The sequence below is a fragment of the Letharia columbiana genome (assembly GCF_014066305.1).
Source record: "Letharia columbiana isolate WasteWater2 chromosome Unknown Sc0000065_s0, whole genome shotgun sequence".
NCBI lineage: Eukaryota > Fungi > Ascomycota > Lecanoromycetes > Lecanorales > Parmeliaceae > Letharia > Letharia columbiana.
In genome coordinates, this window is record NW_023501109.1 from 134,754 (window position 1) to 148,117 (window position 13,364).

The window sequence follows — 13,364 nt, forward strand, 5'->3', positions numbered from 1 at the left end:
CAGTAAGCAGATCTCATGTCTTTTCCTCTTGCAGACTATCTAACTCAGTTTCTACAACAGAACAAGACGAATCTCGGTCATAGTGAAGCAGCAAGTGGGATATCAGCAGTCATCAAAGCTGTACTAGCTCTGGAACACAAAAAGATCCCAGCAACAATTGGACTCGAAAAACTCAACCCCAAGCGTAAGGAACTCCGAGCCCGGTAATGATTCTGAGTTTTCAAAGTCTGACCTTGATATAGTGCATCTGGACGAATGGAACATGAAGGTTGTGACACAACTTACAGACTGGCCAACTCCATTGCACCGGGCTAGTATCAACTCTTTCGGGTATGGTGGAGCAAACGCTCACGCCATCCTTGACTCGGTTAATAATTTCTTGCCTGGATACAACGAATCAAGAAATGAGCAACCTATGGGAGATCCAACAAGGCTTTATGTGCTACCATTTTCCGGTTCAACAACTCAATCTCTCGAGGCTAGGATCCTTGACCTTTCCAAGCGCTTCAGTCTTGGCGAGACCTACAACTTTTGTAACCTGTGTCACACTCTGGCCGATCGACGCTCAAAACTGAGCAAGAAGGGCTTTCTTATCACAAGCGCAGCCACAGCCAAGAACGACTTTAGGCTTGACAACTTGGTCACACCTAAAAAGGTTACGCCAAAGCTAGACTTCGGCTTCATATTTACCGGTCAAGGCGCACAATGGCCTCAGATGGGGAAAGAGCTTCTGGAGAAGTACCCATTGTTCTCTCAAACAATCGATTACCTGGATAGCGTCCTTCAGGCCCTTCCAGAAGCACCAGTATGGACCATCAAGAACGCCTTGCTCGAGCCGGCTGCCACGAGCAAAGTTGGCGACGCGAGCTTTTCGCAACCGCTTTGCACCGCTGTCCAGGTCGGCATAGTTAAGCTTTTGCAAAGCTGGAACGTGGAGCCCAGCATAGTTGCCGGTCACTCGTCTGGAGAGATTGCTGCCGCTTATTCTGCCGGTCTACTTACTGAAGCTCATGCCATCATCATTGCGTTCTACCGTGGCTACGTTGTAACGAAAATTACCTCAAAAGGCTGCATGCTCGCGGTCGGTATGGGTGCTGATGACGCAGAGGCCAAGATAGACGAGATGTCCCTTCGAGATGAGATATGTGTGGCTTGCGTGAATTCTCCGGAAAGCGTCACGATTAGCGGAAGCGCAAAGGGTATCGACATCTTGGCGAGCGAACTTCAAGGTAAGAGCATTTTTGCAAGAAAGTTGGCCACTGGAGGCAGGGCATACCATTCGTTCCTGATGAAAGAAGTCGGTGAAGAGTATGAGAGCCTTGTCAGCAAAGCTATGACAGGATTGCCGATGAACACTAGTCAGGAAGATGGCAAGGACGCCGTCAGGTTTTTTTCGAGTGTTGGCAAAGGCAGTGATGCACTTGCCTCATTCTCTCGTGAGACCAACAACTTCATACGACCAGCTTATTGGAGAGCAAATCTGGAAAATCCAGTGCAGTTCAGCACAGCCATCAAGAACATTGTCGCGACTGGAAAGTACCATTTGCTTGAGATTGGTCCTCATGGGGCTCTTCAGCTTCCCATCAAGCAAATTCGAACCTTCCTAGGACTCCCGGAGGACGACCTGCCGTACACCTCTACCTTGGCGCGAGGCAAAGACGCTGATATCTGCATGAAGACTCTCGCAGGAGAATTGTTCTTGAGCGGGCATGAGATTGATTTCCTCGAAGTCAACAACACTCAATTCGATGGTGACAAGCACAACGCTGCTGTAATCAATGACTTACCACCCTACCATTGGAGCTATACTCAGCTCTTGTGGAACGAACCAAGGTCAAGTGTAGACTTACGCAATCGAAAGTATGTTCGACATGAACTCCTGGGATCCGAAACTGCAGCAGCAAATGGCATTGAGCGCTGTTGGAGAAACATCTTCAAGCCATCAGAGGTCCCTTGGATAGATGATCACCGGGTAAGCAGAGCAAATGTCAACCTCAGCGTTTCTTACTGACAGGAGCCCCTTTAGCTGGAGGTCCAGGTAGTCTTTCCCGCAGCGGGTTATCTTGCAATGGCAATGGAAGCGCTTTCGCAAATCAAGCTTCGGCATCCTGATCAGGATATCAGACCATCGTTCACCTTCCGCAACGTCAATATTTCGTCGGCGCTGGTGGTCACAGATGGTGATCAGGAAACTGAGCTTTTCACCACGATGTACGAAGAGAAGATTTCCAAAGCGTCCACATCCAGCATCTGGTACGACTTCTCAATATCTTCGTTCCAAAGCGGTGCCTCGATCTCGCACTGCGTTGGAAGCATCAGTGTGAGCATTGTACCATCTGAGAAGACCGGCGCTACGACTGTCGACGCCACCAACTATGACAAATGGGCCATGGGCAGATGGTATGAAAAGTTGGCCCATGAAGGACTATGCTTTGGCCCTGCTTTTCAGACTCTAACTTCCATGAAGACTGACAAGGCGAGGGTGAAGCCTGAAGCCCTTTCAACTACCAAGTTGTTCCAGAGAGTCCCAAAATCGACAAAGTTCCCCGGGACTTATTATGGTGTTCACCCACTAGTCGTTGATGCTTGTCTCCAAGCTGCAATCATGGGGGGAACCGCTGGTGATGTCGGCAATCTCAAGGCCTTCTTGCCCGTATTCTTCGGTCACCTGCAAATTTCCACACCAGATGCTGACCGATTGGGGTCCGAAGTCTCTATTCACTCTCAGTCCCAGACCACGGGGTTTAGCACCAAGAAGATCAATGTCACACTCAGAGATGACAAAGATGAGGTACTTATTGACATGTCAAACACCAGACTGTCATTATACGTCGGCAAGATGGATGAAGAGATTGATCCATCCGAGGCTAATAGGCATCCGACCTTGCGAGTGGTCTGGAAGCCAGATATTACTCGTCTGGATGAAAGTTGCAGAACAGATTTGGATGCCTACCTGGAGCAGTTCCTATCTTCCCACCACACCCTTCGCGAAAATGTGAGTTCGGGTGTGATGGCTGGCTTGGTGGATCTTGCCGGGCATAAAAATCCACGACTTCGCGTTTTGGAAGTGGGGAGAGACTGCGATTGCAAGACTAAAGGATTCCTTGACATCTTGGACAACAAATCAGATTTCCCGCGTTCGCGGGAGTGGCACATTGGCAGCTTCTCAGATGGTGAATTAGTCACTCATCCAGCCCATATCCCTGACAAAGTTGAGAAGACCAAGCTCGACGGTGACAAAATCCCTACCTACGATATGGTCGTGATGCCTAATGTGAGTCTCCTGATGCTGCAACCACCATGGCATGCCTAATAAAATACAGAAGTCGACTACGGGCGAACTATGGCAAAACATAGCGGACAATCTCTCAAAGGTCCTTAGCCCACAGAGTATCTTGATCGGCAGAAGTTCTGCTGTCGCAGGCAAGTGTCTGAAAGAGTCTGGATGCAAGGTCTTCAACCTGGTAGGCGGCGTCATGCTCGCTATAACGCCTCAAAAGCCTCGGAAACTGGAGGGGAAACAGATCATCCTTGTATGTTGTTTTCAAAATCTGCACGAAGTGCACTGAAATATCTGACACGGTCCAGGTCGAGCAGTCTTCGTCCCCATCAGATCTCTCGAAAGAGATCAGAGCCCATTTCGATGGCATTGTTGGAGCTGAAAATGTCAAATCTTATTCGCTAAAGGACCTGGAAAATCTAGAGTTGCCTCCAAAGTCTGTTACCATCTCACTCCTGGAATTGGAGAAGCCACTGTTGGCCGTAATGACGCCAAAGGAGATGGATCTGGTGAGGAAGATAACCGACACGACCACCGACCTCGTCTGGTTGACTGGAGCCTCTTACATGGATGGATCTGCGCCGAGTTTGTCGTTGGCTAGTGGGTTGTCTCGAGCCTTGATGCTGGAACAGCCATCTCTTCGGTTCGTTATCCTGGACATCGGAGTCTCTGCACACATGTGCAAGTCAGACCAGACCGGTATTTGCAGCAACATCGATAGAGCACTTTTCGCAGATGACGTCCCGGATGACAAGGAGTTCGTTTTGAAGAGTGGTCTTCTACACATCAGTCGCTTTGTGCCCGATGCTGGTTTAAACACTCGTTTCAGCCAAAGACGGAACCAGCAACCGAGCGAGATGACGCTCGAAGCGGCGTCCCCAGCTAAGCTTGAGATCAAGAAAGTTGGTATAATGGACACCATATACTTTCAACAAGAGTCAGAGACCGAGATAGAGCTTCCAGACGACCTGGTTGACATAGACGTGAAAGCTGTCAGTCTCAATGCAAAGGTATGAATCAAAGTCCGAAGTGATCGAATGCGCAAAGGCTGAACCGTGATCCAGGACATCTACGTTCTCTCTGGTAAAGTCGAGACCAGGAAGGGAACTGCTGCCATTGAGTTCAGTGGCATCGTGAAAGCTGTCGCGAAGAATGTCACAGACCTGCAGCCTGGTGACCGAGTTTGTGTGCTGGCACCGAACACATTCAGAACCACCGAGAGAGTACCAGGATGGGCTTGTCACAAGATGCTCCCCGAAGAGAGCTTCGAGGTACTGATACTCTCTCATTAACGATCTCGTTAAATAGCTGACAAACTGAATACAGATTATGCCCACGCTTCCTGTCATTTACGGCACAGCGCTCTACGCGTTGGATGATCGCGCACACTTGAGGGCTGGAGAGGTAACAAGCGTTCTCCTAGTACCACATCAAAACTGACGATTCGATCTTAGACTATTCTCATTCACTCTGGCGCTGGCGCCTTTGGCATGGCCTCGATAGCCATTGCGCAAATGCGAGGCGCCACAGTCTACGCAACTGTAAGCACGGAAGATAAGAAAGATTTCCTTGTGAGCGAGTTGGGTATGCCACGAGAGAACATTTTCCAGTCCAGAGATACTTCGTTTATGGAGAGCGTCTTTGCGGCCACGAATGGAAAAGGTGTGGACGTTGTGCTCAACTCGTTGACTGGTGATCTTCTCCATGCCAGTTGGAGATGCTGCGCCAACTTCGGAAGGTTCGTTGAAGTTGGAAAACGTGACATTGTCGATGCAGGAAAGCTCGATATGGATGTGTTCTTCCGCAATGTGACCTTTACTGCGTTCGATCTGACCGAGCTCTTCTACCACGAGGACCAGTTCTACAGGGACATTTGGATCAAGTATGTCTCGTACCCTCTCCTCACGCGGAGCCTGCTAATGAATTGCAGTAAATCCAAGGAAGCTCTAGAGCTGTATCGTTCCGGCGCTGTCAAGCCAGTTCCCATCAAAACCTTTGACGTCTCAGAGATCACGCAAGCGTACCGTTTCTTCTCTCAGAAGAACAGAGTAGGCAAAGTTGTCATTTCAATGCAGAATCCTCAGAGTATTGTTCAGGTACGACGCTGTCTCTCTTGTCAAGCGAAAATTATGTTAATGAGCCCACAGGCCGTTCCCGCACAATATACAGCGAAGTTTGACGCCAACAAATCATACGTCCTGATCGGCTGTCTGGGAGGACTCGGACGTAGTCTAAGCAAGTGGATGTTCCAACGAGGTGCCCGCAATTTCACATTCCTTGGGCGCTCCGCTACCGACAAACAAGCGGCCCGTGAAGTAGTCCACAACCTTGAGAAAGCCGGCGCCACTGTCCAGGTCGTTCGTGGTGATGTGAGCAACAAAGACGATGTCGTTGCTTGCATGACTGTCTCTCCAAAGCCAATTGGTGGCGTAGTTCAAGCCGCTATGGGTCTGCACGAGGCTCTTTTCTCCACCATGACCAACGCAGCATGGCACACGGGTATCCAACCGAAGTGGCGTGGGACCTGGAACATCCACGAGGCCCTCGAAGGTATAGACGACAAGCTAGACTTCTTCCTGCTGACCTCCTCTGTCTCCGGGAGTGTCGGCACTGCCACGGAAAGCAATTACTGCTCCGCCAACGGATTCCTGGATGCCTTCGCTCGATACCGCCACAGTCTAGGCAAGCCAGTCAGCTCCATCGGCTTTGGCATGATTTCCGAAGTCGGCTATCTCCACGAAAACCCAGAGATCGAAGCGCTACTCCTTCGCAAAGGCATCCAGCCTCTCAATGAAAAGGAATTCTTGCAGGTGCTTGACCTTTCACTATCTGGCACGCCATCGGCAGGAGGCATGGAGTACGATAAGCTCGCTCAGTCCCACATCCTGACCGGCCTGGAGCCCCACGGTATTCGCAAGATGATGGAGCAAGGCTTCGACGTCAACAACGGAACTATGCAAGACCCTCGCACAATCCTCCTCTCCGCCTCCCTCGACGCCGGCTCGGCAGAAGATGGTGGGGCCGTCGCATCCATCGACGCTTCCTGGTCCAAAGGCCTGCCCGCACCCGTCATTAAAGCTCTCGCGGCGGAAGCAGCGGGAGCTGCATCCCTGAACGAGGCTATCTTACTGCTTGTGTCCAGGAGGTTTTCAAATTTGCTGCTCATGCCGCTGGATAAGGTGGACAGCAGGAAGCCACTGGCGTCGTATGGAATGGACAGCATGATCGCGGCGGAGTATAGGTCGTGGTTCTGGAGCGTTTTCAAGGTGGATATTCCGTTCTTGGATATCCTGAGTTCGACGAATCATCTGCAGACGTTGGCGGGGATGGTAGAGAAAGATCTTGTGGAGAACAAGGACGGATGAGATGATTACACTGTGGGATGGACGATGATGGTGATGGTGGTGATTATGAGACAGGTTGTTCGACATGCTTGCATTGGGAAGTGCTTAAAATACCTGCGTTAGATAGATTTTCTTGACTTCGTATACATCTCATGCACTGCTGTGCCAAACTTGACTTTGTGACTTCTGTCGACTCGAATTGGGTGCAGACCATTTGTAGGGATTCGGAGGGTAGACTATCGATTGGACATTTGAACGGCTTTGTTGGCAATGGGCCACAGCATTTTAAATGGACAGCGATGATCGGCGACGTTCAGCAATACCAGACTCGAAGCGACCTCTGCACAACTAATAGGGTTGATCATTGAATGGAGGCACGAAGATAGAAAATTGTAGCATTCGGCCGTCAAGAGGGGGATGATTGAGTGCGTGCGACGCGTTGGGCGCGTTTCCTCGTATGGGCTGGTCGCGGGGTCGTATACTCAAACAAAGACTCACACTCACAGCTCAATCTATGTGTTTCAACAAAGCTTCTCCTGCGGGTTATTTGACAAGATAATAGGCCCCTGTTGGTGGTGGGGAGGCTCGGAGGTTGGTTGGAGGGCTGTTCCTAGCGTGCTGGCATATTCGCAGACAGCTGCACTTCTCGCCACAGCTTGACTGGGGGCTAGTGAGGGAGAGGCACAGCACACTTATGGCAGGATAGCCGAGATTGTTATATTGGAAGAGCCTTGAATAGGCCGTGTCCCTCCTGTTTTTTACTCTTTATTCTTATTCCTCTCGTCGTAAGAAGAGGTTTTTTGGACTTTTTTTATTTCCTGTATCAGATGAAAGCAATTTTTCATTTCAAAAATACATTATTCTTCTACTTTATTATTGCTATTTAGCCACTATTAATGGCCCCTAAGCGTCCTCGTAAGCCTACCGCAAAGGCCATAGCCACACGTAGGCTGCTGCCGCCAGATCACCACTTCCAGAACCGCCCACTAAACCTATGGGAGGGCCCTCTGATGGACCCTTACCCCCTATCCTCGCTATATCTTCTGTCCACCAGCCAGGTCCTTTAGTAAGACCTCCCACCTCGTTAGACCCGGTCCTTAATCCCTATATTATTTAGTTATAATTCGCTTATCAGGAACTCGAACGGAAATAGGCCGACGAAAATAATATACTTTAGGACCGTGATGAACTCGCCCGTATATAAAGCGAGGTTAATAAGATCCGTACCCGTCGCCAGTCGACTACCCCTATTATATATCAGCCCACACCCCAAGCCCCCATGCCATTGGCCTATCAGCCGTTCCTATTCGCTCCACCTCCTTAGCCGTCACCTATACCTCTTTAGGCCTTATAATCAACTTTAACCCTGCCGTAGTAGAGAACGCCAACATTATCTAAGACGGAAGTAGTGCCACGTCGCTCCTTCTTATATCAAGGTAATAACCCTATAATAACCCCCCTTCTTCTTCGTTTTAAAGCGGTGGACCTCAAATATATTAAACAAATCTACTATGGGACGTTCGATATTAAACACCTCAACAAACTATCTAATAGCTTTATTAACCGCCTTATTAACGGCGATAAGAAGATTAAGGAACTTAAAGAGCTTCTTCGATGCTTCGAGGTCTATAGCTAAATTATATATTTCTTTGCCTATAAAATAGTTACCCTACCCCTTCAAGAAGCCCTATCTAACTACCGCTGCTATATTTCTAACCTATCAACTATCTACATCTTTTAATCGATACGCTATTTTTACGAGATCTTCGTTTATAATAGGATTCAGCTTTGTTAAGACGATACCCATATGTAACGAACACCCGATAATTATCTTGAAAATCGAATTCTAAGATAGCGACCCCCGCAGACTTAACCGGGAGCGTACCCACCGTATAATTCACGCTTAAGTTAAGCTTTGCCCTAGGTATACCGTGGTGTTACTTCTATACCTTCTCACCAAAATATCTAAAACCCTTAATCGTTCTACTGCAATCAATTTAATCGCAATGAACCCTGCAACGCTCGGGGCTATCGCTACCTACACATGTGTAACGTATGTGGCCTATTATATCCTGTCATCAGCTGTATCAACGGAGCCTCCGCCAACACTACCCCGCTGGGTGTAAGGCTCCCTCCCACCCTCGGCTATGATTGGTATCGAGGGGCCTTAAGTCGATAGCCGAGTTATTCCCGTACATGCTTATCTCGCTAAATAAGCCTCTACTAAAGAGACGTAGCCTACTAAAGAAAGACGACTAGAAGAAATAACTTAAGAATCACCCCGACTAGGTATTCGCCAATATCTTACTCGCAATCATCGCCCGCGGCGTTAAAATAGACTACTAAGGCCTCAGTTAGTTATTGTTAAGTAAACCCCACCCCAGTGCCGCTATAACACCCGAAATATTATCCAAAGATCTTCAAAAGTAGGAGAATAGCGACCGTCTAACAAGGTTAAACGTGGAACCCTCGGAATACTTCATTTCGTCCCCATTAGGCCTTATCCCGAAGCATAACGATAGCTAGAGAAGGATTTACGATCTTTCTTTCCCACGGCTACACTCCGTCAATCACTATATTCACGAGGCCTACGAAGTACTCGAGTACACCATACTAGACGATACTATCGATGTCCTACTCACTCAGGGCGAGGGTGTAATTATGATTAAACGAGACCTTGCCGACGTATTTAGACATATCCCTATAGCCGAGTCGGACTTTTGGCTACTGGGTTTCTTTTGGAACGGCTTTTATTATATCGATAGATTCTTACCATTCGGCCTACGTATCGCGCCCTTCATTTTCGATCTATTCGCTAAGGCCCTTCATTAAATACTCGTTATCGTTCTATTCTAGAGCATCGTATTTCACTACCTAGACGACTTCTTCGCTATCCTTCCGCCTAACGGCGACGCAACCCGATTTAGCGAGGACTTTGATATCGTTTGCAATGACTGTGGCTTAAAGGTGAATTATATCAAGGACGAGAAAGGTACTTCCGTCGAATTTTTGGGAATTCAGTTCGATAGCGAGAAGATGAAGGTTAGGCTCCCTCTTGACAAGCTGGAACGGGCGAGAAAGTCGGTGAAAGCCCTTCTAAATAGGCGGAGCATCCCCCATAACGAGCTTGAGTCAGCGGTAGATCTGCTATCCTTCTCCGCCAAAGTGATAGTCCCTGATAAGGCTTTTCTGAGAAGGCTCTACTCCGCACTATCCAAGAAACGAGGATATTACCATATCACCGCCGCAATCGCAGCGGACCTACGCTGGTGGGATACCTTCCTATCCAGGTGGAATGGGATACGTCTGCTCCGGCGTACAGCCGCACGCCGTTACTATTCCATATAGACAGACGCTTCTAGTAAGCACGGAATGGGGGGGTATATCCTCGAGAATATCGCCACTCGTCCTAAACTAGACGATACGTTTAGTATACACTTCGCTACCCGCTACCGCAAGAAGGATATTTAATTCAAAGAGATGCTTACCGTTCTTATAGCCATCCGCAGATGGCTACCCCGCTTACACCAATTATATCTTACGCTCTACTATAATAACGGCGCCGTCGTCGAGAATATCCGCAGCAGTTCTATGCGTGGGCCGGCCATAGCACCGCTCAGATAAATAGTTATGCTATTCGCTCAGTACGACATCGTTTGCAATATAATTTAAATCCCTACCAAGTGGAATACTTTAGCCGATTTACTCTCTCGCTTCAAATTTAATAGAATTACTAACTTACATCTACAGCTAAGCGCTCTCAGCCTACGCAGGATTCATTAAGCCGCGATTTACCTAAATTATAATATAAGAAAACTCCTCTAAACCGTAATACCGCGAGATATCTCTAATAGGGTCTTGCTAATAAAACGAGAAGTAATTATTAAACGGCGAAGGCCTCCTACACCGAGTTTTATACCCTATCGAGGACTACCGCTTTTCCCGCTACCGTTCAATCACTTACCGGCTGAATAGCACGTCTAGCCGACCGTCACGTCTAGGTTAAATCCATTAAGGCCTATCTTATAGGCGTCCGGTTAGTCTATGTGGATATAGGATTCGAGGACCTCGAGGTCTTCCACCACCCACTATTGCAGCGGGTGATCGCCGGTATTCGCAGACTACGTGGCGAGGCCGATATTAAAGAACGCCGTTCAATTATACGAGATCTACTGCTTTATATCCTTACCTAATTCGATAAAACTTCTCTAGAGGGAGTCACCTTATATACTTTCTTTTATCTCGCATTTGCTATATTTCCTTCGTGTGGGCGAGTTTATATAGTCTTAGGCTGAATTCGAGGATAGCGACTTCGGACGATGGTATATTATAAGACGTTTAGTTACGCTTTATAGCCATTATATAAAGCTATTTCTACCGGCCTTAAAGACGGATCTATTTAGAAGAGGGATTACTCTATTTATTACCGCTGTAAATAATAACGCCTACCCTATTCGTTCGCTACGAAACTTATTTACTCGCTTCCCCACCAGTGGGTCATCGCCGCTATTTAATCCGGGTAAGGCCTTTACGAGATAGTACGTCACCGCTACACTACGTAGCACTCTATATATACTCGGTTACCCGGGTTACTACTTAGGATACTCTTTTCGTAGGGGGGTCGCTATCTCCGCGAGGGACGCCGGTCTAATCGATAATGAGATTTAACTACTTGGTCGTTGGAAGTCTGATTCGTACCGCCTATATATCGAAACGCACCCGGCCTATATTCTCGCCGTATTACGTCGTTTTTAGCGTCCTTATATAGCTTAGAGCTAATAGGTTCCCGTCAGGTGTGAGTCTATTTTAGGAGTTTTTCTAGGGCTAAGCTGTATAGTGGACCGCTATCTGCGTACGGCTGGGCCTTAGGACCTAGCCAATCATCATTTAGAACTCATTTGTGCGTGTAGTTTTTATGGGATGCGAGATAGTACTAGTCGCTATAGCTTGACTAGGGGCTAGTAAGGGAGAGGTATAGCACACGCTTATGGTAGGACAGTCGAGATTGTTATGTTGGAAGAGCCTTGAATAGGCGGTGTCCCCCCGTTTCTTACTTCTCATTCTTGTTCCTCTCGTCGTAAGAAGAGGTTTTTTGGTCTTTTCCCACCCACCCGCGCCTTGTTTTTTAGCGTTTTCTTGTACTTAGACTTTAGGTCTTCTATCTTACGTAGAGGGAGTTTTCCTAGGGCTGAGTTGTATAGTGGACCGCTGTCTGCGTGCGGCTGGGCCTTAGGACTCAGCCAATCATCATTTAGAACTCATTTGTGCGTGTAGTTTTCATGGGACGCGAGACAGCACTAGCTGTAGAGTACTGGTAGTTGGTGCACCTGGATACCGACTCCCATGGATGATATGTTTATTCATGGACTGCATGGATGCAGTAAGCTTGCCAGATTTATCATAACAAGTCAGTGCATTCTCTTGCGTATCGCTTTTCCACAGCTTCCGCATTCTTGAGATTGGTGTGGGAATTGGTGTGGGAATTTTCTGCCAAAAATCACCTGGCCTTGCGTTGGGAAACAATCCAGGCAATGTCTCCCGCAATGCATGCGTCTCGAGACATGGGACAGCCTACAGACAACAGCAACTTCGAGAATGACGAGAAGTCCGAGCTACAGTCCCAGCTGAGGACGGGAAGTGTGACTGTATTGGACCTCGCATCTTCAACTCAGGATGGCGCTTCTATGCTTCATTCATCAGTCTCTGCATGATTACCCTCGCGGTGGCCTTGGATGCCACTTCGCTTTCCGTCGCTCTTCCCGTAATTGCCCCCTCACTTCCATCGATAGGTTTTTAAAGCCATTCATGGGTACTCTTCTGAGACCTATCGGCTGGGTTGGAGAAAAAAGAGACTACGCTGACGCTCAAAACTAGATTATTTCTGAATCTCTCCACGGCAGTGCCATCGCCGCCTTCTGGTGCGGGACATCGTTCCTCCTATCCTCCACTGCTTTCCAACCCTCTTTCGCTTCGCTTTCATATATACTCGGCCGGAAACCTCTCCTTCTCGTCGCCCTCCTTTTCTTCACGGTAGGTGCAATAGTCGGTGCACTCGCCCAGAATTTCACTTCCCTCTTGGTTGGCCGCAGCATCCAGGGCGTCGGTGGCGGCGGCATTATTTCTCTGACTGAAATCCTCATCACCGACCTCGTCCCTCTGCGTGAGCGCGGTAAGTGGTTCGGCTTTCAGAGCCTAACATGGGCACTTGGGTCAGTCACCGGTCCCTTAATCGGCGGCGCCTTCGCCCAGGAAACCACTTGGCGCTGGATCTTCTGGATAAATCTGCCCTTCTGCGGCCTGGGCTTCCTCACGCTCCCTTACTGCCTACGACTACATCACCCTCCAGGTCGTCTTGCAAGCAAGATTCTGCGCTTTGACTGGGTCGGCGCCATTTCCTAATTGCGTCCACTACCTCGTTCCTCATGCCGGTCTCTTGGGGCGGCGTCATGTTCGCATGGTCCTCCTTTCGCACTCTGATACCACTTATACTTGGGATCTGCGGCCTCGTGGTCTTCGTCATGTACGAGATCTATGTCGCAAAAATGCCATTGATCCCTCTACGCATTTTTAATAACCGTACTGCAGCAGTCAACTGCTTTGGCACACTTTTCCACGGCATGCTCCTTTGGTGTTAACTCTACTACCTTCCACTCTATTACGAGGCCGTCAAGGGCTACAGTCCCATCATCGTCGGCGTCGCCGTCTTTCCCGAGACTTTCACTGTCGCGCCCGCGTCTATC

The 13,364-nt window shown here is 48.6% G+C and overlaps 4 protein-coding genes across 4 annotated transcripts; 3 read left to right on the forward strand and 1 right to left on the reverse strand.

Moving 5' to 3' along the window:
* Window positions 1-15: 15 nt before the first annotated feature.
* HO173_011633 (uncharacterized protein) lies at window positions 16-4,296 on the forward strand (the record flags this gene model as incomplete). The annotated part of the gene is made up of 5 exons (XM_037313513.1): window positions 16-184; window positions 243-1,972; window positions 2,027-3,274; window positions 3,324-3,533; window positions 3,589-4,296. 5 exons carry the CDS (start codon window positions 16-18, stop codon window positions 4,294-4,296), a joined length of 4,065 nt encoding a protein of 1,354 aa, XP_037159601.1.
* Window positions 4,297-4,770: 474 nt separating this feature from the next.
* HO173_011634 (uncharacterized protein) lies at window positions 4,771-6,645 on the forward strand (the record flags this gene model as incomplete). Its single annotated transcript, XM_037313514.1, has 2 exons — window positions 4,771-5,162; window positions 5,211-6,645. 2 exons carry the CDS (start codon window positions 4,771-4,773, stop codon window positions 6,643-6,645), a joined length of 1,827 nt encoding a protein of 608 aa, XP_037159602.1.
* A 5,522-nt stretch (window positions 6,646-12,167) lies between these two features.
* Window positions 12,168-12,335, forward strand: HO173_011635 (uncharacterized protein; the record flags this gene model as incomplete). The annotated part of the gene is made up of 1 exon (XM_037313515.1): window positions 12,168-12,335. The coding sequence occupies one exon, from the start codon at window positions 12,168-12,170 to the stop codon at window positions 12,333-12,335; it is 168 nt and encodes a 55-aa protein (XP_037159603.1).
* Window positions 12,336-12,600: 265 nt separating this feature from the next.
* HO173_011636 (uncharacterized protein) lies at window positions 12,601-13,144 on the reverse strand (the record flags this gene model as incomplete). The annotated part of the gene is made up of 2 exons (XM_037313516.1): window positions 12,601-12,816; window positions 12,953-13,144. The coding sequence occupies 2 exons, from the start codon at window positions 13,142-13,144 to the stop codon at window positions 12,601-12,603; spliced, it is 408 nt and encodes a 135-aa protein (XP_037159604.1).
* Window positions 13,145-13,364: the final 220 nt, after the last annotated feature.